Raw genomic sequence first — 26,869 nt, 5'->3', positions numbered from 1 at the left:
CTTAGGACATTTCGTAGTAAATTTACGTTTCCGTATGTGATAAGTAATTATCAGTAAGACTAACTCGAGGTCTCCGGTCCACAGGAAACATCTTCAAATAACACACAGCCTCAGAAACTTCTCTTCAAAACTTTCAGTGACCAAACTTTTCTAGATTCCTCAATGGTAATGGGTTTAGAATGGATTTAATCGCTTTTCTGCCTAACTTCCTGCTTGCTTAAGTAACTGTGCTGCTAAAACTAAGTAGTATAGACATTCTAGCAACACGTTTTCAAGTCGCTACAAAAAACTTAGTAATTTCTTATTTTAAAAGAAAGTACTGTATATCCTCAGTGCTGGCTTCCCTGATCTTCCTCTTCTAACTGTAATGCAAAAGCAAGTAAAAACTTATTTTGCAATTTAAATTTAATATATTAAATTAGCATTTTCATTGTTATCCACAACTGCAGTGACATTTTAGTTGTTCACTTCAAGAATATACAATGACTTTTTGATTTGGAAATTACTATCAATATAGATTTCAGCACTTTTTGGCAATTTATACGTTCCACAAACAAAAGGCCTAAGGTTTTCTAAAAGCCTGAAAAGTTACTGCACTTGGTATTCTGCCCATGTGAAAAAGCTGAACACGATTACAATACTTGCATGAATTTCAAATTATAAACAGCTGATCTCTCTCTGAAATCCATACCACCTTCCATTTGTTTTTGAGACACACTTATCTCTTGAGAAAACACAAGAACTTCTAACATTCCTCCAGAATCTAAGACTTAGTTTCTCATGACATCATCCTGAACCTGCTTTCATCACACACACAAAGCAGCTCACCTCTGCATCTCTTCCTAACAATTCAAGATGGCATTCAGACAAAAAGATTTAAATATCCCACCCAAACAAGTAATCAAATTTACGAAGCTAGGCCTGTTAAAGTATGCATGCATGAAATGGGTTGGTTGTGCTGGAAGGTCAGCATGAGAGCACAGGGTGAGTTTACACTACTTATCATAAAACAACACAGAATGGAGCAAGCACCTGAACTACGCTTCCCAGGTACTTGAATAGTGTCAACCATGATGAGGACAAATGAAGTACCAGTAAAGATCAGTGTTCAGTTGCAGCTGCAATCACAATGAATTAGTCAGAAAATAAATGCTAATATAGCACCTTCCTTCTGGAAGCTTGTGTTTTTACTGATCACCATCTCGAAGACTGATCACATACAGGAGGTTCAGAGATGAGTAACAGAATGATTCAAGCATGGAAATACTCACATGAAGTCTCAAATTAAGCCCAAATTTACTTTTGTTCTTTAGCTAATAATGTGAAAAAACTTTGCAAGTGAAACCATTTATGATGCCACATTATTTCACTTCTTACCACATCTCAACACAAGAATGAGGGCAAATGAAATTAAAGCAGTTTCAGTGCAGATAAGAAAAACGAAGTACAACTGCACTTTTAGGCAAGACGAATTAAAGCTTCCGCATTTCAAAGCGAGCCCATGAATAACAACGTTCAGTTACAGTTAACTGTTACCAAAACGACATGATACCTTTTCAAGTAGGGACAAGATGAAGTGTTTAATTGCCCATCACATTTTGGCACTTTTTGACACTCCTCTGATGCCGGACACACATGAAGAACATGTAACTGACTATAGATGCAGCTTTATGATCGAAAGTAGTGGGTTTTCAGTTTCTATACAGAATCAGTGATTTTTCCTTACCCCTCCAACTAATGTGGCAACTTCTCTCATGTAATCTATGGCAGAAAGATTTAGACTGTTGCCCTAGCACTTTGTGGAAGAAGAACAATTTCTAGTTACATACTAAAAAAACGCAAAACAGAACTACCTGCCCTACATGTTTGAAGCTATCTGTGAAACATAAAAATCACGTAAAACTGTTCTTATATTCTACTAATAATAAACAGAATCATTAAGTCACAGTCAAACCATACGCAGCTGAGGATATGGCCAATGCAAACTTCCAGCCATTTCTTTGGTAAGCTGGCACAAGCCACAGTGCGTACACCATGTGGCTTGTTTGGTTGTTCAACCAGTAGATGTGATCAGTTACTTCTACTTAGCTTTTAGTATGTACTAAACGTTGTCATCAGTTTTAACTTCAGGTACAGTGTCTACTCTGGCACACTTACCTCTACAGACTCATTCTTAACCTGCATGCAGTCCAAGTATGCAAAAAGTTATTTTAGAACAAACAACTGCAAGTTTATGACCTGGCTTTTAAAACACAGTAGCTTCTTCTTGCATCTTGCACCCAGACACATGGGGAGAGAAGCCTGCAATAACCACATTCACCTTTTACCTGTGACACAGACTGAATACTTCGCTGCTGAAGGAAATGCCCTGAAAAATTCATGAAAATTCACATAAAAATATTTCAAAAGAAAAAGTAAGAGTACCTGAGAGCATTTAGAAGGCCTTCTACACTGTTAGGAGGCTGGTCTTTAAGAACTTTGATGCATCCTTTCATCTAGGAGTTAAAAAAATAAGGTTTTTTTATGCTAATACCCTCTAAATTTATAGAATGTTTTATATTCCATTTGTCAGAGAGAAAAGTTTAAAAAAGGCAGCAGTGTAAAGACATTTTCTTAATATTAGAAAGGAATTAAGCTTTCCGTATTACATTTTCCTATGACAACGGCTTAGCTACTTAAAAAAAAAATATCTGTGTATCTTTGGACAATGCCACTTTGATGTCAAGCTCTGCTTTATCAGTCTTAGACAAAAAAGGGACAAAAATCTTCATCATAAATCCATTAATGATTACATTCAGCCACTGAAATATTGACAAACTGTACTAATACAACGGGATAACAACTCATTTGAAACAACCACGACGGAACATACAGTAACAGCATCTATTTCCCACGCTTACTATCGAACAACAGCAGAAAGTTAAAGACTTAAGGACTGGTGGATGATGAACCTAGCTTTTTACCAGACAGTGAGGAACAAGCCAGATGCCATTGTTCTTTCTAGTCGTTCTGATTTGGATCTTTCAACACCACCACTGTTTACAAGTATTTCAAGACACTACCTGAATTCCATCAGAACAGATTTTCCCATGACCTAACAGTGACCATTTATGTGTCCGAAAGCCTAGTTAGTATTTCTCGCTACTTATGTATGTGGTTTGCTAAGAGCTACCACTGTGCATTTAGCATGAATACAAAGTGTACATCTGGTACTAGATCCTGAAGGACAAAAAAGGAGCCCACACACAATTTAAACACTCCAAAGATTATTTAGTAACAATAAACTTACATCAATTTTTGAAGTTTTGGCAAAAGCGCCCACTGGATGCACGTGGTCATAGAGTATGATGACACCCACCATTACCCTCAGACAGAAGGATACTGTTTCCTCATTTGTAAACCTGCTTCTATATTCACTGTAAGATAAGAGTACATACTAGTAATGCTCGAAATAACATTAAACAGAAAAATCCTACTATAAATCCTCAGAGGAAAAAAAAAAACACCAAACACCAAACCCCACCAACCCCAGACTTCTGAGTTTTCCTTTTTCCTTTCAATAACCTGCTTACAAGTCAGACTGCTGCTTAGAAAGTCATCTGGAGATTAACAAGGATTCTCAAACCTACCATAATGCCCTGCTGCTACGTGCCATTTCAGGTTTGGGTTTGTGGGTTTGGGTTTTTTCCTCTCTCAGGGGAAAAAATTAAATCAATACATACTACCTTTGCTTTCAATGATTCCTACCCTTTTCCCTGCCGCCATCTGACATACAACCCAAATTTCTGACTCAGGGAGAGGTAAAAATAAAAAAAAAAGGTCAAAAAAGGTAAGCTTAAGGAGCAACACTTAAGTGTTTTCTTGTATGGGAGAGACCATTCCTAAGAAGTTTAAAAATATTTGGGGATCTTGTGCTCCAAAACAAGTGTACTGCAGTATTTAGACATAAACTTAAGTAAGACATATCTCATTCCTGAGTAATTTTACCAATGGGAAACTACCTAGGAGCCAGAAGAAACAGATAAACCCCCAAAGTTTAGTTTGACTTTTTGTTCATACTCCCAGTGCCTCTCCAATTTACAATAGACAAAGGACTGCCTTCATGCCTAAAACTCTCATAATTCCCCAGGCAGAGTGCTGTAATTTTGTTACAGCCATCAGCCAAACCAACTTGCAAGGAGGTACCACCCAATGCGTTGCCCATAACTCCTCTTTCAGGAGGGCCCTAGGCAATCATGCTCAGATAGTATATTTCCCTGAATTATACATGAGAAAACCATTTATAAAGAGTGCCAAGAGGTCGTCTAGCTTTCATAGCCATTCTATTTTTAAATATTAATACGTTCAGAAAAGTAGACCGCATGATTGCATGGCTAGGAAAATGAGACAAGATAGCTTCATGTCAAGGTAATACAACTAAGCTGGTAAAAAGAAGACAGCATAGTTTCTAATTACCCCAATTATATTTCTTTCACCTTATGCATCACAAGTCATGTCATAAACAGAGATGATTCATACACAATACAAGCACTGTTTATACTCACGGGGTTTCCAGCATGACCCTGCACACACTAGCCATGGTGCTTAAGCAATCTGTAGTATTCTCTATCGGTAAATTTTTATTCTGCAGAAGAAGATAAACAGTTTCCAATTCAATTGTTGTGAAATATTATACCATAAAACCTAAATCAAGCCTTCGTGATCTGCTGGCATGGCAATGTGGAGGAACTGAAAACACCAACACAACTATGGTAAGTCAGGTAGCCTTGCACTGTTTTTTAAAAATGTTACAATACAGACTCATGACTTCCAGAGCAAAGCCTATCACACAGGTTTTGCTTGCTTATTTGTAGTTATAGAAATACACCATTGACACTATTGACTTTAGGGAAGTTTTAAAGGAATCATCTAAGCTGTTCTTTAAGACAGAAATTTCTATAGCCAAATACATGCATATGCTGCAATAGTAAAACTTAAAATTGTTGCAAGTAATGAAAATAAGAGGTTGTTTTTCTCAAGGCATTTCAAGTGTAAAGCGTAACTCCAGAAAAAATAATAAAAAACTAATGTATCTTTGTATTAAACATGTAATGTATAATTATTAAGAAATAGTGTGCATGTAAGACAAAAATCACCAGTTATCAGAAGACAAGCACAATACTTGTAGTGACTGTATTTTACCACTAATACTTAGTTAAGGATAAATAGGGATGTGTCAAAATGTTGGAATACTGTTCGGGTTTCTCTCCTCTTTAAGTATACTTGACTTCACACAGCGAAATAAGTATCTTGGTAAGGAAAGAAGGAAGCTATGTTTTAATTCCATTTCCATTTCAACCACAGAAAATCAAGCTGTTTGCCTTCGAAATTTCTGCTCTAAACCACGACCAAAACGCAGGCAACACACTTACCACTTCCACCTCCCTCCTTGAGGAAAACTATCACTACCAATTTGTAATACTTCAACTTTTGGCAACACATCCACAAGGTGGCTATCTGAACTTATTCTAACCTCTACGGCATCCAAGAAAGATATTGTATGTTCCCTGAGGCTCCAAAACCCAAGTTTGATTTCTAGATGTGAAATTAAGCCTGGTAGAAGAGTTTTGTTTTCCAAAACTATGTCTGGCTCTGCAGTGTTTTGAAGTACACTATCCAAGTCACAAATACACACTCTTACCTCTGACACAAACTTTGTTGTAGCATCACTTAAGGTTTTCAACATTGGCGTTGCTTCAGCATAAAATAAAGACATTCTGTTTGCCAACTCATTATTTACTTCATTTTCTCCCTCTGCCTATAGAACAGAAGGAAAGAAGAACTTAGTTGCTCTGCACATGAAAAAGTTAGGTGGTAGCATAAGCCTGCATTTCATCTCATCCAAGGGTTACCTACTGGGACATTGTTAATCCTCATACGGCTCAGAGTTCTTCTGTAGTAGCTGAAGTCATTCTGTATAGCAGGATTTGTCATCTATATAGACATGGAAGCAGAAGAGTTGTAACAAACTATATAAGGACAAGTTTTCATAAAATGTAAGACTGAGAACGAGAAAACATTCAGCCTTCTGAAGTAAAAAGGCCTGTGACATCTTGGGAAGTGATATGTATGGATGTAGAGCAAAGGTTTCTGGTTAAATTCTCAGATTTTTCACAAGATCTAACAAAAACAAGAAAAGCAGTAGTCTCCTAAACAGGAGTTTGAAATTAGTAGGTTGAAAAAAAATGGATTTGCTTCTTTGCCTCCAAGGATCAGACCAGCAAATTAACATCATTTCAGTTTAGTTCTTTGCACATTAGCAAGAAAACCCATGGACTATGGGTGTGCACATACAAAAAGCAGCACCATTATCCCAAGAGATATGCAAAATTCAGATGAAGAAACATGATTAGTATGAACTGAAATAAAATAAATGCCTAAAGCTAATAAGATAATTCATCAGCCTTCCAGTTAATCTAACTCTAGGTCATGCAAACAAGCCAAGCATAGCAGATACTTGAGGATGTGCGGCATGTTCTATCCTAGAACAGAACACAACTAACATTGCTTCAGTAAATAAGACTTGTTCTCTCTTTGCTAGCTTTTGTGATTACAAAATTACAAGTTCTTACCTTGAGCTCATCAAATCGGAGTGTAAAGTGAAGAATTTCTGCAAACTGCTTAGCAAGAGCCTGCTCTCGCTCCAGGTGTTGTGTTGGTGAATATGGAGTGCTTGTCAGGGCTCCCAACAGACCTCGCAATCCTGCCTCTTAAACGAGAGGAGAGTATTTTGCAATATACAACTGCACCTGCTTCTTGTATCTCTACTGACAGATATTCTGCATGCTAGACTTAAAACACACATCTGCCAAAATAGATGGTAATTAATAATAAAGGGGCTTGATGAATTGCTTCTGTGTGCCAGTGTTACTGTATTTACTTACAAACTGCTGTTAAGACTAGGTCTAATCAGTACTAACAGCCATGAAAACCTTCTTGAAAAGTTTTATTCAAGCTCTGTCTGCAACATTTGTGTAGGAAATATTGCAATAACCCATGTTAGCAGACTGCAGCCTTTAAGATAACACAGAATTAGAGGCACACAGCTACCAGTAGAATATATGGGGGTTTGGCGTTTTTTTTGTTTGTTTTGGGTTCTTTTAAGATAAACCTATAACCCAGTTTCCTGCTTATCTTCTTGAGAAGAACATCTCACCTCTTTAACAAAGCAGAATTTACCTGCAAAAAGCTACCAATTTTTGAACTCATTTTTTCATGAGCTATGCTAATAACTGTCTTGAAAAGTGAGGTAACAATGGATGGTTTGTGAAAAAACAAATCAAGTCTAATAGGTTTTATCAGCTTAAGCACATCAGTCAAGTTGGTTTTGTAAAAGGCACAAAGTGCCATCTTAACTATTGCACCTGCTCAGGCGTTTCCAAGACCAAAACACTTCTGGTGTTTGGGTGGGAATTAAGAACTCTTAGTATCAGAAACATTAGCAGAACTCATTGCCAATGAATTAGTTTACTAATTTTCAAAACAATAGCTAGCTAGTGCTTTCCAGAGTTATTAAAGGGGTAGAGAGAGAGGATAACAAGTACACTCCCATTCTCTCTCTCTCCTCTAAGGTATCCACTGAATTAAGTTTGTTTACATGCAAGAAGGTAGTATGCAGATATAAGTAAGATCTATTCCAAACTACTGAAGGAATCTATGCAATATGAGCTTTTATCCACTAACAAGGGCCTGACCCAGACGAGATCACATCTGAATATGCCAAACGTACTAACTAATGAAGACAAAACCCCCAAGTTAATACCATGCCACGTACCTAGTCTTTGAGAAAATTCATAGAATTTCTTTAGTTTGCCTACTAGTGGAACAACTGCACCCCATGCCTTCTCTTGCAGCTTCTCATCATTGGGATGCTGTATTGCCTGAAATTAGACAAAAGAAAGAGGAAAAAAGTATGCTTAGATTAAGAATAACTGATACAGTACTGGGAAAAAAAATAATCTATGCAGGACAATTGTTTCAAGAGCTAGTAATTAAAAAGCCTACCTACTGAGAAGTTTCCAGTTGAGATACAAGCCTGTACTAACCCATGTCTGTTCCAAAAAGCTCTTAAAAACTTGTGTTGAAAATAAGTATCCTGAATAGGAAAACAACTTGCAGACAGTATAAAGAAATTGCAAAAATAAAACTACTTAAATAAGAAAATTTACATAAGTGTACATCAATTAAAATTAACAGCTTTACTGGGGTACCTCCAAGCAAAAATGTTTAGTGATCAAAGCCCTACTCTAATGTTGGTATCTATTTTGAATTTGCAAAGGGGAAAAAGAAAAATCAAAAATATTTGTTGCAAAATTCAGGCTAAATATTAGACTAGGAACATTTAAGCATAATCAACAACATAAAGTGCTACTAAGGCATGGTGTGTAACCAGAGCTTTGAGGTATATATGCATAGAACTTGTCTTTATAGTAAGCCTCCCAAACACATAGAGCCTTAAATTCAATCTCTCCTTGTTTTCCAGATAGAAACTGACTATTTAGAAGCTGAAAATTACTAAGAAAACAGAGATAAAAATGCTCATAACTCTCCTGCTGCACCTTCACGGTCAAGTCCTTAATTCCAAAATCTGTTGCAGTCAACCCTGGGCTGTGACTTGCTGCGCACTCCTCTGTGGTCCCTATGAAGTTTCCTTCCTGCAATGTCTACCTCCTCTCAGGAATGCCTCTCTTCTTTCTCCACAGATGCTGCAGGCTTCCTTGCTGAGACACACACATTTCTGCCCAATCCTACAGCCTCTCTCTGAACATCCTCCTTCCTTGAAGAGCAAGTAAGCTTCACCATCACCCCTACTAAGGGTTGTGTGTGACACAGTCACCCTTCTTAAATATACCTTACAAATTCAGAGAAAAAAAACTCATGGTACTCTAATGAAAGCTGAATAGCTATAAGTACCTCAAATTCATCTGGAGTAAGCAGAAACTCCTCCTATCTAATAGTATTTCTTAGGTGTATTTTAGAGCGAGTAACTCCTCACTTCAGGAACACAGCAGCCCTCACTGCTGCATCTGAGGAAGAGGGAAAGGGGGTTGAGAGAGTATTTATTCCACCCTTTCTTACATGTAAAGGAAAAATGGAGTGACATGCTGTACAGAAACTTCACTTCTGTTCCAAACATCTACTTTAGTAAATAAAAACCAATTAAAAGGGACTGAAAACAAGATGCCTTTTGTGTTAGGATTACCACACATCAGACTTCTCCAATTAGTGTACAAAAAGATGTCAACACTACTCAATATTGTCGACACTACTCACTGTTGTCATGCCATGCTCCTTTCCAAATTCACCACTAACTCAAGAAGAGCTTACATGGCAATATAAAGAAAAAGCAATAGCAATAGTTCCATAGAAAGTTTGAGAAGCATCATTTGCTATTACATATGTGCATTAATATTGTTGAAACAAGCAACATCTGTTTCACTGTTAAAAAGGGACATTCCAAAGCAGAAATTCAAGACAGCAATTTTAATAGACAACATGCTTTGCCAAAACAGCTCCTGCAAGCAAAGTTAAAATCCAGCAGTATTTGGTTAGGATCAGACAATGAACACCCACAGGTTGTGCACAATCGTAACACTCTAGCTCACCTCTCGTATTTCATGGCCAGCTCCTCTATATGACTGCAAGTCTTCCAGTATTCCTTCTGCATCCTTTAACACTACATTCACCTGATTATAAATTTCCTTTTCAGATTCTGTAGGTTGGGCATCTAAACAGTAGAACATATTAAATATATATATATATTTAACAACAATATGGAATTCAATAGGCATATACCATCACCTATGGGACAAATTCTTCATGCAGCAGCTCATCAAGAATTTCCATTCTCTGGGCTACTACAATTTATGAGGAACTCCAAGAGAGTAATTGTATTTTAGTAGTCTTTTAGCTTCATTTAGCACCCCAAAATTCCACCTGGAATCTATCCTTCCTGACTTACTTAAAATTGAGTTAGGAAAAGAAATCCTGACAAGTCATCTTTATGACTATCATATCAATGTCACCTTAGGGTGCAGTACAGGCCTAATGGAAAAGACCTCATGTAAGCGCTCAAAATTTTGACACCCTTCACTGCAGGTATTACAGGAGGTGTTCGTGACTACCATTATCCAGAAACACTGCACCTGATTATTTTCCATCTTCCCTGCCTCTCCTTTTACTGGTTGGGAAAGGAGCCATATCTTTTACTTCTAAATGTATTTACTTCTCAAAACATTATTTATTGCACTAATTGCAAAATCAGAGCTGAGAACAAGAACTATTGTAAACTCAGTTTGTTTCTTTCCTTTTTCTCCATCCTCTTGAAGAATATATGCTGTCTCCCAGTTCTTCTGTAATAAGCTGAAGACTTCCCAAAAACATATTTGATCACCACTTCAAAAAGCTACATGTACATGTTTAGAGAAATGTAATTCAGTAAGAAGTATGTTTTGAGAAGAAACAACAAAAAGGCTTTAACCTTTAAAGATAATCATCTAGTACAGATATCTCAGACCTGGTTTACCTGATAGGGGATCAATTTTTCTTTTAAAATTCTCATGGAAGCTGTAAGGTTAGTTCCTGTTAGATTGATTTTTTTAAAAAATTAGTTGGTTACTGAAGCTGTTACAAAAAAACCCACTTCTCTGTTTACCTGGGTAAAATATGTTATGAAATAAATACTGTGATATTTTAATTCAGGAGTTCCAATGCCAAAAGTCAGGGTATTAACAATAGATACTTTTTTATAGGGACAAACAAAAGTTATCTACGGACAATATATCCTCATGATTTTGTACAGTTCAAAGTCTGGAAAATGTTTTTTCAAAAGTGTTTTTTCCATGATGCATATGTATAACTCCCACAAACAGTAACGGAAGTTAGGTATGTACTTACATTAAAAAAGAAAAAAAATATCAAAATCACAATATCCTAGTGTTGCACACTGGACAACAGCATTAGAAAACAAAATTTGCATTAGGAGAAAATAAGTTTCATATGCTTTGCCTGTCTAGATTTTGCTGTAATTTTAGCATAATACTTTTTATTTTTATGGTTTAATGCATAGAGTGGGCATTATTAGCAAAATATGCCTATATATAGACCTTGCAACAGTTGAACCGTGGTATTTTGAGAACCATCAAGAATTAGCACAGGTAAAAAAAGCTTGTCACTCCTTTAAAAAAAAGTGTTAAGAGCACCACATTGATTAGGCATCGAGTAAAAGTGGCCAGTGCTTTTCAGATCATCACAAAGGTCACATTTGTAATTTTGAAAGCTGCTGAAGACTGCTGTAAGAAATGAAGACAAAAAAAATGAGGGAAAAGAGCAGACAGGTAAGCACCAGGTGACTGGCAGCAGTTCATGCACAAACATGAAATGCTATAGTGAAATACAGACTAAAACATGAAGCTCTGTAGCATTCCAGATTGTGGTGTTAAATAATGCAATCAAGACTTGCCACTTGGATCGTCTCACGCTGAGTACATCTCTTGACTATTTAATTTTTCATGCTGTTTTTTCTTTACCCTCTCTAGTAAGGAGAGTTAGTTTTTCAACACAGGGGGGCACCGCGGAAGGGCTCACCAGAACTCCTCCTCATTTTGAAACCCATCAACAAGCAGAACAGACGTAGTACAATCAGCTTCCAGGTTCAGAAATGAAAATCACCTTTCGGATACAAATTAAGAGGTCTTCACTGAACAGCTGGCTACGCAAGTCAACACCTTCAATACCTCTGTTCGTGTTTCACTTACGATGTAAATCAGCCAGCTACTGTACTTCATTCCCCTAAAATGTTCCAGGAAACCTAAAACGATGGTTTATACTTAATTTTCTGGAGCGGTGGGTTGTGGTTTTTTTTTCTTGATTTTTTGTTTTGATTATACCAAACTTCTACACATATACATTGTAAAATTCAGTAGGCGCTGGATTATTTCTTTTGATAAGTATTTTATTTTGATGCACCTAGTCCTCTCCAGCAGAAGAAATGTGTAAACCTGATTTGTCCCAACTTAAGTTCCTCTCCCGTTTGTAATTCTTCTGCACCTAGAAAAGAGCTCAAATTTAAAAAGTAACCCTAAACTTTTTTATACTTGCTTCACAATACATTTAGGAAGTTAATAGGATAGATTTAAAAGATACAATATATACAATCTTCAAGCCCTAGGACTGGCTGGCTCAGACCAATTGGTTTATTTGTTTCTCAGGTGCTGGTTAAGGCACCGTATTCTGAAAGCCCATCATAGGGGGAGAAAGGGAGAGGTTCCTCTTCCTAATAGGTGCTGCTGTGATCTTGAACAGATGGAGGTAGCACTCCCACCTATCAGTAGGTACCTTAGGGCTCAAGCTACAGGGCTTTCACTTGAGAATCTCCAATTATGGAACTCATTTTCCTTAGCGTGGAGTGCACACAGCAGGAAAAGGAGTTATACTTCTGGAGTTAGTCTTGACAACTAAGAAAAAGCAACCAGCAATGCCAGGCATCCAAACAGCAGGATGGAGGCATACAATTTCAGGGATTTCTCTTTTCTCCTTCCATAGATGTAAATTCCTGCTACGCCTTTATGATGAGGCTTTGCCTTTACCCAGCAAAGTTTTCCAAAGGAAGAACAAATACAGTAAGCACAGCACCGCTCGCTGAAATGTTCTGAGGTTTGATACTGTTGCCAAAGGAGCAAATCCTTGTTTATTCAAGGCAACTTTCCCATTTTTAATCCAATAGTATGGAAAGTGAAGACTGGGATCCCTCAAGTAAACGGGGAGTTCATCTTTAAATTAACTTAGAATTTAATCAGAATGTTACTGCACTAGATGCAATTTACATTTAGAGTTCATAAAGCTCACATGTTAACGTATTAAAGACGAAAGAGTAGACTTGAAACAATATACGAACACTGTTATGTAAACTAAATGCTATGAAAGTATGACAACATTGCATGTGGGGAACACACACATCTAGTGACTATTTAAAAAATATTTGGCTAGCCTACAGAACTAGTAGGGAGAGGAACTTGGGGTTAAAAGTTTATACTGCACAGCAAACACTATTTAAACTGAGATTTTTCCCAGGGAAGAACACATCAAGTCATCTGAAACTGTCTGGGACAAACCTCACAAGCAAGGGAGAGAAAAATCCCAGACTGCTGCAGATTAAATGATTTATTCATCTCTATCATCATTATTACAGAGAATGCAATCTTTGCGGCTCCTCTGAAACCTAGCCAAGTTCTTTGGAGGTAATGCAGAACACTTTCAGCTCTAGCTTGAGATCGCCATCTGCAACCAGAAGTACTCTGTGTATTAGCTACTATTGGTATATTTGAAAAGGATTTGCACTGTGACAGTAATGACACCAACATATAAGTTGAGCTGTAAGTTTCCCACATTGTAGGTGGTGGTTTATTTTAACAACATGGTCCTCACCAAGCCGTGCCTTTTCCTCTGCTCATTTAAAAGTGGCCCTGCAGAGACTTCGGTAGAATACTTAAGACAACTATTTGTTTCAAACAGGTAATGTGAATGACTAAAGGAAACACAAGCATAACCAGCGTTGGCAAGGAAAAGCCAATGGCCCATTACATCATTCATCAGAGGGTTTTTTGCATGTATTCTGATAGTCACACAAATCACTGAAATCTAGCACCAAGGTAAGTATCTGGGAAAAATTCTTGGAAACCAGTCTAAAACCTTTCTAAATGTGGAGTTTGTATCCCTGTAAAGCTTGATGGACATTAGATTTTTAGCTCTTTATGGTATTGTGCAAGAAATGCTTAACTAGTCTGCTCACTCCAAAAATACATATGGATTTAAGAACCAAAACTACTTCGAAGTATTTATTATTGGGCCAGGCATAACACTGAACTGGCAAATTTGTTTTTAATACAGAGCTTACTTGCTCTTCCACATAAAAACACAACGTTAAGTATCACAAGATTAAGTGCCAAGTCTTGAAGAAAGATCTTGACTGTGTCAAAGCCAAGATCCTGTCAAGGCAAGCTATCTGAAACAGAGTAGAAAGAAGCATGGATACACAGTATTGCAGCAGAAACAAATGCAGGACAGGGTCCAAAATGAATAAAGAACAGTCTAACAATTCAGCCATAATATAAGTCACTTAATTTGACGGCATATGTAAACATTTCATGTCAGCAACCTGCTTACTCTCATGCCAAATCTTGTTCATGCTCAAAACATGCACTTTAAAACAAAACTGATAACTAAAGAATCAGAATTTTCTTAACAATAGCAGCAGTTTTTATTGAAATTGATTTCAGAATTATGCCTCTTATATCCAGCTAACCTGAATTAATTTAGTCCAATGAAATGGTCAGTATTTGCAGATTAAGCTGGAGCTACACAACTCCAATGTTCTCCCACACCAGTTACTCCCTACTTCACTATGTTGCACCTATTCTGCCATGTGAGATCTGATTTCTTTCTGATTCTTGAACACAGCCCTTGATTATCTTCCCTTTATGAATAATTTGCATGGCTATCATCTTCCAATATCAATACATTCAGAAGAGACAATTGATAAAATCAACAGCACAGGATAAGGATTTAGAGAAGTTATAACTTCAAACATCACTGAAGCAAAAACCTATTTCCCCAAGCACTCACTTTCATATTAGAACTAATATAACCAACTGCTCCTGTTTTATCAAACAATTGAAAAATAATTTGGGGGAAGAAAAGATGATATAATGAATCTCAAATTATCCATATCACAATACTTCATCAATTTTTTTATTACGCTATTCCACTGTATTTTATTACATGGTCAAAATGCACGAACATTAGTTTTCTTATTTTATGCTTGCTGAAGTACAGCTGGGTAAAGCAATAGCGTATCCCAAAAGAAAGTAATTAAACATGCATAGCAGCAGCCAACACCACTTACCTGCCATTCTTAGGCTATATTGTATCATGCAACAAAAAATAAAAGCAGAAACGCTAAAAATATGTGAACCTTCCAGAATGTTTGGCATTGATCAGACAAGCTATTCCCCTCTTATTTTCAAAAGCAATTTAATCTCTACACTGCACCCCCCTTTTAAAGAGGGATGAGCTTAACTGTCAAATTTCAATGCCAAATTGAATAAGGTTCACATATACACCTTTAACGTGATGGTGTCGGAGAGCTATGAATAACTGTTGTAAGCCATGTTGTGAGCTGCACATGCAGCATTATTCGGTGGCACACTGGGAGTGAAGAAAATCAGGTTTCATATTCAGTCCTTCCTCTAAGGTGCATGTTATGTTCTTGCAATTTACAGTAAGTCTTAAAAAGTAATTCAAATTCTTTTAAAAGTTTTGGTTAAAAGCAGACGGAATTTTGCTTCAAAACAAGAACCGTATCAAAACCCAACAGTAAAATATATTTTGAAAGCCCTCCCTGAAATAAAGATTCTATATTTTAGAAACAGAGGTTATTTTAAAACAGATTATTGCTTTCTACAAAAGCCTGCTAACAATTATCCATAGCTCAAGCATGCAAAGCTGTTAGAAGAATGGCAAAGTGAAAACATACATTTAATACATGACAAATGCAGTCTACTGCAGGCAAAGAGTAATAGATATATAAAATCATCTTCTCACTTTCAAAATCAAGGAAAAAATTTGGCCCCTGCTCAAGGTCTGTGCATGTCAAAACTTTTAGAAGGTTCCCCATGTTAAGGTACCTGCCAAGACAAGAATGAGAGAAAAGAAAATTTTCTTTTTATAAGAAGGAACAGCCCAAATATAGTTGAATGAAGCAGCGGGGGAAAGAAGACCAGAGAATTCCATCAGGCATGAATCCGTCCTTCAGGCTGCCGCCCTGATGGGTGGAGGGAGATCCCCACCTTGAGGACGTACAGCTGGGTGATCCCAGAGATGCAATGCAGCTTTCCTGTAAGAAGTGACTATATCACCAACATCTTCACAGCTGCCCCTTTGAGAAAGAGGCAGAACTCCAACCGAAGGCCTTGCCAGTGACTAATTCTGCAATTCTGTCCCGGTACACCCTAGCACCAGTGTCCTGAGCAGGAGTACCACACGCTGAGGGCCAAGTACCATATTTTGCAAGCATTGGCATTGTAGCTATGCTACAGATTTTTACCTGATGGGACAAGAAAAGGAAAGAGCTTTAATTTTGTCAGCCCTTAGAATTTTGTCAGAAAGCCATTACAGAAAAACTCATCAAGATACATCATTTCAGTGTGCAGAAAGTGCTAACACAGGTAGGCCACAGATCTTTTACACAAGGTGCCCAAAACATCTGTGAAGCTCAGACAATTCTACTCTGAAATTTTGGATGTAAAAAATGCACATCAACTGCCCCATGAATTACCAAGCCAGGATCAGGAATGACTTGGTACTCACTTTCATCTAAAATAGGATTACAGCGAACAACTGCTCAGCACAGATTACTACGGCATACTGACAGAATTTTTCATTTTATGATAACTTGATATGCAGGCAGATGGATGGACATCACTGACCACAGCGACCCAAAATCACTAAGCACAAGGAAAGAAAACGTACACAGTAGCATGATGGTGGCTTGGCTACTACTGGAGGGAAGAAAAAAAAAAAAAAGAAAAAAAAAAGAGGAAAGGAAAAAACACATGCAACTCTTTGAAATTGCAGACTTGCAACTGAGTCCCCTAGCCTTCACTGCAGCAGGTATAAGCAACCCTACTGTTACCACTTTAAATGCACCAGCTGTGAAGGGCTGACAGACTTACTTTCAAAATCCAAGAAAAAATGAGCTGCATTGTGGTCTATGTCCCTGGTTAGCACCTTAATGAGATTACCCATGCCAGCAAACCTAAAAATAAAAATGGCAAAATAATTTAGTTCCAATAACCATTTCCTATTTTACGTACACGCCTGGGGCTCACTGGAGCAGGGATTCCACCAGGTTTTGCACACTGGATTCATCACAATCTAGTGGGAAGCAGAAAACGTGCACTACACGGTGTATTTCCACTCCCCTTCTCAGGGAGGAGTGATTGTTGAAAAAATTAAGAATTATAGCTTTGACAAAAATAAAGATCTGAATTACTGGCATTTTTTCATCTTGTTTAATACATTTAAAGATTATGTTACCTATGACTGAGCAATTGTTTTGTGTAACTGCAGCAATCCACAGCCAACTAAGCCATTATTGCTTAGGACAAAAGCAACCTCAAATGGAATTGGTGTCATCATAAGCCTTATTTTTAACTCTCTCTCCATAATCCAAAGCAAATTTTGGAAAGCTTCTTAGTAATAGTCATCTGTGGCCAATGAACAATGTTTCCCATCAAATCACAAAGTGACAAGTTGAACACAAGTTAGACTTTTCCAAAAACAGGAGATAATCAAGTTTCAACAGTTCTTCTTATGCTTGCTGTCACATCCCAGCTAAAAGAAATTAAGTGGAAGAAAATTAAACAGTCATTAGATTACTCGCAGTCAGATAAATTAAGGAAACAGTTTTAAACACTACCATAATTTTCAGAAATCAATACCTTCTTCAGTAGGACCATCAAAACTGCATTTCATAATAGGGCAGCCTTTGCAAGGACCCTCCCATGATTTACAGAGGCTGAAAATATACTTCAGAACCACTGCCCTGAAATACCAAGAATTCACTGGAGTGCTGCTGCAAGACAAACTCAAGACACTACCCAAAAATCTGATCTAAAATTATTCAAGAATAAGCCGTCAGCAGTCTGACATTTGAATTCAAGCATAAGAACTAAAAAAAATAAATCAAGTTTCAAATTAGCGTAACTATACCAACCTACTAGTATATGACCTTTTTCTTATTTTTACTTTTACTGAATACTGATGTTTACCTGGAGGCAGGTAGCATGACCGTAAGAATCATTAATTTATTAGGAATCAAGAAAACTGAAGCAATGTGAAATCAAACAAACTCTCTGGAAAAACAAGTTTTCAGAACTTGTGTTGACAGATTTCTTGAGTTCCGTAAGAGAAACACAACTGGTGTGTGAGGAAAAAGCAAAGTAAGAACAGCATGCAATTTATGTTTTAGGATACACAAAATTCACCAATAACTCACACAATTAACAAAAGCTAGAGAAGGAAGGGGAATTAATCCCAGATTGTGGAAAATTACTGTCTTTGAGCCAACAACTTCGACAGAACGACCAAACAACAGTTAAAAATCTAGTTTTAGGAAAGCAACTTTGAGTGTAATCAACTGATCACAGTAGATTCTGCACAAAGAACTTTATCACTAGGTATACACTTGCTTTTTTGCACATTCAACTTTCTCCTTGAACCTCAAGAAAATACAAGTCCTGCTTCCTAAATGGTTGAATTTAGTTCTCTGGAAAGTCAGATCAGATTTCCAAGCCTGTCAGAAACACCCATTATTCAAGGAAGTTTCAAATTAGGGTATCCAGTTTAGACACTAATTTAAAAACTAATCCATTAAAACATGTTTCTTCAAAAAGGCAGCTTTTCCAGAGCTTCCCATTCCATAGCTCAGTGAACTCTTCAAATGCTACATGTGCACCCATGCTGTGTAAACAAGCAACATAAGAAAGCAAAGATACTACTTTTCCGTATCTCGCAAGCATGTTCTGTTAACACAGAACCGAGTAAGGCGCTTTGTCCACTCCCCAACAATGAGGATGTTCATAATCTGGGAAAAGCTGAAATACAGAGGCATTCTTAAACAAGTATTTTCAACAGGGGCAATAAAAAGCCAAAAGTACAAACTGCCTGATGGTGACTGAGTCTGTAATTTCAGATTTAAAACCCAAGCATCAATCTCAGAGCAGTTTACTACATATTTCAATTCTAATGTTAACAAGCAAGTAGCAAATATAGCAGTGAATGGCATTAACCCCAAAGACAGTGCTTAACTATACCTACAGTTAATGCCACGCCTCAGCTCTTCAGCTGCACCACTCCCTCCTCCACCAAAATATTCTCAATACCTGAAGTAAATGCCGCTATGTAGGTTTTGATAATAACCAGTTTCCTAACAGTTTACAGGGTCATGCATGTGGTTTAAATATTGGAGAACATGACTTCTGAAGGTCAGAGTAGGGGCACACTTACAGGGTTGAAATATTTTGAAGGTAAGTTGACAAAAGAGCACTTAGCCACTGCAGAACAGATTGTTTAATTGAATCCCTACCACCACCTAAAATGAGTAAAGGGTCACGGACTCAGTTTTACAATACAAATACCTTCATTCAGACCTCCATCCCCCAGAAAAAATTTGCCAATAAGAACATACGGATTCTTTTCTGGGAGAGTTCAACAAACAGAGAAGCACAATAAAAGGTTTGGCACTAGGGTGAAACAGTAGATAGGAAACAAATTCAAGCAGAAGATGCAACTGACCTCATGGTAACAGTTCAGTGAACAGCCTCTCCGAGAAAAGGATAGAAACTGAAGATTATGAGAACGGATTAATTCAACTACAACAGCAACAAGATGATATATGATACAGGAATACATTTCAATTTGCATGAATACAAAGCTGCATGAACACTTGTTTGTAATAAAAGTTTGTACCAGACCTCTTCCCTCATATATTCAGCATGCCGAAAAAAACTTCATAAACTGTAGCCACATCATAGTTTTGCATAAAAGATACACATTCACATTTGCTTTCTTAGCAGCAGAACATTCGCAGATTTTATGGAGAGAATTGAAATCCAGCTGAAGCAGGACAAACACAGTATTTTTGAAACTTGTATCAAGATGAATTCTAACAGTTATTCAAGGATCGCAAGTATTCCTTAATACTGGAAGATCTGCTGTGTTTTAAGAATTGTGAAAATGACCACTCCTTCAGGTTGCAATCCAAAAAGACTTTAAGCTTGAAAACTCAATTTAGAAAGAAGTTGAGAAGATAACTGATCTAGCATTTTTTTGGGAGGACACTTTCTCTCTCCTCAGCATTCAAGGTAACGAATGCAAGATCCAACAATCAGAATTTACTCTTCTAGCGAGGCTAAGCACTACCTTTGAGTCTGAAACGGCCTTCTAGAAATGAGACCGCAGTGTCAGTGTAGGACCTCCCAGATGCAAGGAAGTGACTGTAGGTCAACATGCCATGGCTCAGGTTAGGTGGCTCTACACTTCTGTGCATTATTTTCCTTCAAAAGGTACAGCTAAGCAGCAAAAAGAGCTGACCTGTTGCACTTGGGTGGAATGCTAGAGAGGACAAAATGAAAAATTACTTCTCTCAGAGGATGCTACGTCAGCAGAATATCTGGATCAAGCTAGAGTAAGGCAACCTAGTTCAGAGATGCCTAATGCTCAGAGGTTTACTACAGATTCTTGTTTTGTTCAAGATAGCTCATAATTTGCATTTCTGCTGGGCCCAAAAGACATGAAAAAAGGTCCACTACTAGCTCTAATACCAAAGACCATGACAATCTGCATGTAGTAAAAGAACAGTCTATGAAACTATCCATCAGTTATCTTCAGGGACCTCTTCTGCTATTTGATGCCCTGTGAAAGCATCACCAGCATGGAAGGTTTTGGTAGTTCTAGGCAGACTTATCTTGGTAATTAACCACCACACTGGCATGCCCACTCAGTACCAATTTACCAAGCAGTCTTCCAATTTCCTTGGAAGTCTACAACTTCAGCTGAAGTAAGTAGAAGTCAGTTTACAGAGTCAGATGTAGTTCCAGTTAACTAGCCCTGGTGCTGAGATACCATTGTCTAGTCAAGCACACCTGCCGGCACTAACTGCACCCTTGTTGAGCACTTTGCCACATCCATCAGCCCCAATTCAAGAAAGATTTAAGCCTGTATGAAGACCAAAGCCAACAGCAAGCACTACTGACTGAGTTTTATATCCTGCAGCTGGGCTTTGTCTCAGAGCCAAATAGCTGACTCAGAACACTGGAGGTGACACTTTCGTAGCTGCTAAAACACCTTTTGACCCACAATTGTTCCAGCTCAACTGGAATAAAACCCACATGGAAGCTGTAAACCTTATTGAGAGGAATTTTGCATACTGCAGTCACCAACATCAAAATATTCCTGTGCCCAGCCCTAAGTACAGTTTAGGTCACTTTCTATTTGTACTTCTACAGCTTCAGATTGTCAACCTCTGTCCAATTTTATTTGGGATTCTCATTCAGAATACAGTACACTTCAAAACTTGCAAACTTTTTTTCCCCAGGGGCCTTATTGATTTTAAGATTTCATAGTGAAGTGTCCAACTCATTAGATAAACTGACACTGTAAGATTCAGTAAAAGTGCACTTTAGACCGCCGAGGTTTTCTCTTGCTATGAATTCAACACCACAGAATCAGAGCAGAAAAACCCCACCAGTCTGTCCAAAAACTGAATGTCCCTGTGAAGCTGCCCAGAGTCCCTCCTGGCATGCTCTGTACTCCAGCACAATAGTCAAGCCATGTGGAGCAGGTTATGGGAAATCGGAGCGCAAGCCAAGAACGTGGTTTAAACTTGACCTACTTGCAGAGGAAGACATACGGAACGCCACATTTCATTACAATGATTTGGCCCATTACAGCCTTATGGGGTTGTATGATGTTGCGTGTAGTGTCATGATCAGACAAGCGGAAAGCAAAGGCATATTTTCAAAACAAGTCTTGCACGCATGCCCTTCCTGCTGAAAACATCCCTGACACATTTCAATTTTCTTTTTTCCCTAAGCTAAGCCCAGGGGAAATTTAATAGAAATACATGATGCAATTAAATTCAGCCAAGCACTAAAGAAATCTTCTTCTCTCCCACCTGAAAAAAAACATACATTAACAAGCATTTTGCTTGTAATTGGTGAGCAGCTGGAAAACCTAACTCTAGTTAAAGGTTAAATACTACAAAGACAGTCGTAAGTGGCAATTTTAATTTTGCTTTGTTCTATCAGAATAGCATGCTTTCAAACTAGTTAAAAAAACCCAGTTAAAGAGATGGAAAAAGTGTGTTTGCAACCATTGAAGAATGCCTGCTTCAAGAAAACATCAGCTCACCTTTTTGAAAAGTATACACTATTCCCAAGACAACCTTTAATGAAGCTTAGCACTGCATAGGAACATCCAGAGTATGAAACCTGAACTCCATGAAAACCTCATAGCCATGCTCTGGAGTCTGAAGGAAGAAGTTAAGCACAACACTATACAGAAAGCACATCTAATGAAAGAGAAAACATTTTTTTCCAGGGACTGAGTTTTACATTTTCCGTTGGTCATATACATGTGACATAAACATCCGACTCAAGAGGTATTTTGGTAAAATAGCAAGTGAAAAACACTTATAGCATGAAAAGTGCAACATTACAGTAAACCACTACAGTGTTATAACAGTGAGTGGTGCTACATAAACAAAAACCTAGCTGAACGTCTCCCTAAACTGTTTTTCTAGAAGGATAAACCCATCAGCCTAGCAATTGTTTCAAGGCTTACTGAACATTTTCTGCCTATAGTATCAAGCCATGAAAGGAGCAGGGGGTGGGGTGGAAGGCAGTGAATAGGTGGCTGCCCACATCGCCTGAATCCAAGGCAGCCCTTAGCAACCCACAGTACCACTGAGCGGTATCACTGAGCGCACAGCCTATCACATCAAGCGTCCTTTTCTCTCCCAGTGAAGCAGTTAAGCTTCACAAGCAGTGAGAATGTATCTGCCCTCAACCTTAAAAGCCAGAGTGCTGTGGAGATGGAAACAGGCTTGTAAACCTTTTCACCCTTTTCAGGTAGTTGTTAATATTTTCCCTGGATCCAAACATGTTTTTCCTAGGCTAACGTGCATTTATTTCTCTTCTGAATAGTGCCAGAGAAGCACAGATGACTTCTGACAGATTCTAATTCCTACTACTGATACTGGTGGCATTTAAATTAATAAAGACCTGTCATTAAACAAAATCCCCAAAAAATAACATACATTGTCCAGACCAGAAATAATAACAAAGGCAAGGACTGGGAAAATGAAGAACCACCTGCTACAGGAGAAGATCAGGTTTGAGACCATTCAAGGAACCTGCAGGTGCACAAGTCCATGGGACCTGATAAGCAGTATCTGCAGGTCCTGAGGGAACGGGCAGATGAAGCGGTTAAGCCACTATCCATCACATTTGAGAAGTCATGGCAGCCCAGTGAAGTTACCACTGACTGGAAAAGGGGAAACATAACCCCCCTTTTTAAAAAAAGGGAAACAAGGAAGACCTGGGGGAACTACAGGCCGGTGAGTCTTACCTCTGTGCCCAGCAAGACCGTGGAGCAGATCCTCCTGGAAACTATGCTAAGGCACATGGAAAATGAGGTGGTGATTAGTGGGGCCATGTACTCTGTCACCAAGGGCAAATCATGCCTGACTAATTTGGTGGGCTGCTATGACAGGGTTAGTGTTGGTGGATAACGGAAGAGCAACTGTTGTCATTTACCTGGTCTTCTATAAAGCATTTGGCACCATCCCACACAACATCCTTGTCTCTAAACTGGAGACGTGGATTCGATCAGTGGACTACTCAGTAGATAAGGAATTGGCTGGATGGTCACACTCAAAAAGCTGCAGTCAATGGCTTGATGTTCAAACTGAGGCTAGTGACAGGTGCCGTTCATCAGGGGTCACTATTGGGACAATGCAGTTTAGCATCTTTGCCAGCGACACGGACAGTGGGATCGAGTGCACCCTCAGCATGTTTGCCAGTGACACCAAGCTGTGTGGTGCAGTCAACACAATGGAGGGAAAAAATGGCATCCAGAGGGACCTGGACAGCCTTGAGACATGTGCCTGTGTGAACCTCATGAAGTTCAACAAGGCCAAGAGCAAGGTCCTGCATGTGGGTCAGGGCAACCCCAAGCACAAATACAGGCTGGGTGGAGAATGGATTGAGAGCAGCCCTGAGAAAGCAGAAAAGGACTTGGGGGTGCTGGTGGACAAAAAGTTCAGTGTGGCCCAACAATGTGCACCTGCAGCCCAGAAAGCCATCTAAATCCTGGGCTGCATCAACAGCATCATGGCCAGCAAGCTGAGGGAGGTGATTCTGCCTGTCAGCTCTCATGAGACCCCACCTGGAGCATCACATTCAGCTCTGGGTCCTCCATCATTAGAAGGCCATGGACCTGCTCGAGAGAGTCCAGAGGATGGCCATGAAGATGATCAGAGGGCTGGAGCACCTTTCCTAGGAACAAAGGCTGAAAGAGTTGGGGTTGTTCATCCTGGAGAAAAGGTGGCTCCAGGGAGACCTTAGAGCAGCCTGCCTGTACCTAGAGGGGTCTACAAGGAAGCTGGAGTGGGACTTTTTACGGGGGCATGTGGTGAAAGGACAGGGGGGGATGGTTTTAAATGAAAAGAGGGGAGATTATATTAGACATTAGGAAGAAATTCATTACTGTGAGGGTGGCGAGGCACTAGACCAGGTTTCCCTGAGAAGCTGTGAATGCTCCATCCCTGGTAGTTGCAAGGTCAAGTTGGATGGGGCTTTGAGCAGCCTGGTCTAGTGGAAGGTGTCCCTGCCCATGGCAGGGGAGTTGGAACTAGGTGGTCTTTAAGGTCCTTTCCAACCCAAATCATTCTATGGTTCTAGTGAAGTAATAGTAAAAAAACCTGTTACCCACTCATAGTCTGAAAGAGAGCGAGACACATGAAGATTATGAACTTCAGCTTAAGGAAGGAGAATCTTGGTGCTATTAGCTTAAAACAAGTTAAGAGCTTGAATAAGCTGGTCTCATTTTCAGGACTCATCATAACTATAGTAACATTAAAGGTACCAGTTTAAATACTGACATTAACTGCTGACTCAAACACATATACAATATTACCACACCAGTCACCAGCTGTGCATAAGACACACAATTTGATTCATTACTGGACAAGTTATTCTAGCAAACATAACATTTAATCAGTTTTTACATACATTTTCACGACATACTTCAGTCTAAACCTATGCGAAGACCTGTGCACTGCTTTCCACTCCTGACACCTAGTGGTTATTCTTCCACAAAAACTAATTGCAAATTAATAGCAATAAGAACAGATAGGCAAGCCAAAAAAAAAAAATAAAAATACACCATTTAATTCCTGGGGCTTCAATCATCAATATCTTATCTGAATAGTGGAGAAACAATTTATACAGCCAGACAGAAAACGTTTTTGTACAGGAAAGTATTCAGGCTACTTAAAAGCTGTTAGAAGCTGCCTCTGATGTTAGTTCTTCTGCTAAAGTGACTTTGATACAATGAACTGTTTTAGTTGAAACTGAAGTTACTTTTTTTGAGATCACACATCATTAATAAAGTCTCCTTTCTGAACAAAACTGAATTCAAAACTTGTCATATCAGGAAAATGGAGGCTTGCCAGGGAAAATAGGCTAGTGAAAAAAGGCTCACATTCCTCAAAACCAGTATTGTAAAGTACGGTCAGGTCAGTGTTTATTCAGTCCATTTTTGCACTTAGAGGAAATCAAGGGAAAGGCACTGAAGAATCCACAGTTTCTTTAGAAGAGGCAGTCTTAAAGCCTTGTTAATTCGGGAATATTTTAGTGGCACAGCTGACACTGAATAACTTATTTGACAGGAGCTACAATAAAATAACTAAGCATGCCCACACAAGTCTGGAATAAACCCCAATTTGTCTGCAAGAATTACTCTTAGTTTTAAAACAGAACTTGTATTGAAAAGGGGAAAGACTATGCTCCAAAAATCTGCTCTGATTTACCCTTCAATGAGAACTGCACAATTCTTCCAAGAGTGAATCTGGAGCTAAAAAATAATTAGATATACTTTCAATTTCAAAATGATACAAGCTCAAAGCTCAACATGATTTCTACCTTAATTCTGCATAATTATCTTTTAAATTCAATTACATTGCAACTACCAGGGAAAAAAATACTTTTTTTTTAGTTCAGGGACATAGACATTTGAATCCAATTTACACTTTGCTTTCTCCAAAGTTTGGAATCTTAAAAGCCCTTTGCAGTGCTGTAACTCCTCCAACAGAGGTCAGTACCTTACAATTTCATCTCCCAGAGAAAGGGAAGCTTGTCACAAATTTATTGATACTATCTTGGAGCTTTACAATTCTTGAGAGCCAGCAACTTTCTTCCAGCTCAAATACTGCATTTAGTCCATGATCTTGTGACATGATCATGGAAACACTGGTTGACCGTGAAGCCTGTCTTTTTTCAAAGTAAGTTGAGAACTTTCTATTTTCATCAGGTACATAAAGATGCAAAAAAACCCCCAACCATTTCACAAGTAACAGATTGCTTTTTATTATTTTACAGAAAAGCTTCTTACTGAACAAAAGATGGTATGCCTATTGAAACTGTGCTATACAACCACATCACTGTAAGTTTCGTATCTCAAGAATGTCAGCCTGTAATTTAACAGCTGTCAAGGTAGTCTCCAAAAAACCAAACCTAACAATAACTTGTATTAAGTCCTTCTGTCAGCTTTTCAACTCAGTAAATAAATAAACGAATGAATGAATAAAAACACCAAAAAAAACCCCGAAGCCTTCAAGTTCTATGTAACTGCTAGGAAAAAAAAAATATCAATCTTTTCAATCCCTAACTTCACTATAGTGTCTAGTCCAATTGATCTGCCACCTTTTACTTGGTATTTCACTTGTGAAGAAGCACACTCCTCTTCAAGCCTAATCTTATTTGGAAATGTGTTTTCTTTCGATATAATGGCATTCTCATCTATAAGAATCAGACTCCCACACATTTCGATACCCAAGCTGGATGAAGTTGCACTGAGGCTCTGGCAAACAGCCTTGGTAACACTGCCACCTAATGTACCAGGACAAGGAGTACAATCATCTACATTGCTCTTTAATACTCAGATTCAATGTTTTCTTTTAGTTTGCCTCTGAACTGTTGCACCCCTTCAG

The 26,869-nt window shown here is 38.4% G+C and overlaps 1 protein-coding gene across 1 annotated transcript in view; it reads right to left on the bottom strand.

Moving 5' to 3' along the window:
• The window catches only part of CYRIB (CYFIP related Rac1 interactor B), a 78,199-nt gene that overhangs the window by 1,131 nt on the left and 50,199 nt on the right, over positions 1-26,869 (bottom strand). Inside the window, 8 exon segments of the mRNA XM_080379223.1 lie at positions 2,425-2,495; positions 3,290-3,416; positions 4,545-4,624; positions 5,681-5,797; positions 5,896-5,973; positions 6,612-6,748; positions 7,814-7,919; positions 9,645-9,766. Of these exon segments, the coding sequence (XP_080235349.1) occupies positions 2,425-2,495; positions 3,290-3,416; positions 4,545-4,624; positions 5,681-5,797; positions 5,896-5,973; positions 6,612-6,748; positions 7,814-7,919; positions 9,645-9,766 (838 nt within the window).

This window comes from Falco punctatus, assembly GCF_963210335.1.
Source record: "Falco punctatus genome assembly, chromosome: 3".
Taxonomy (NCBI): domain Eukaryota; kingdom Metazoa; phylum Chordata; class Aves; order Falconiformes; family Falconidae; genus Falco; species Falco punctatus.
This window is presented reverse-complemented; position numbering and strand designations above follow the sequence as displayed.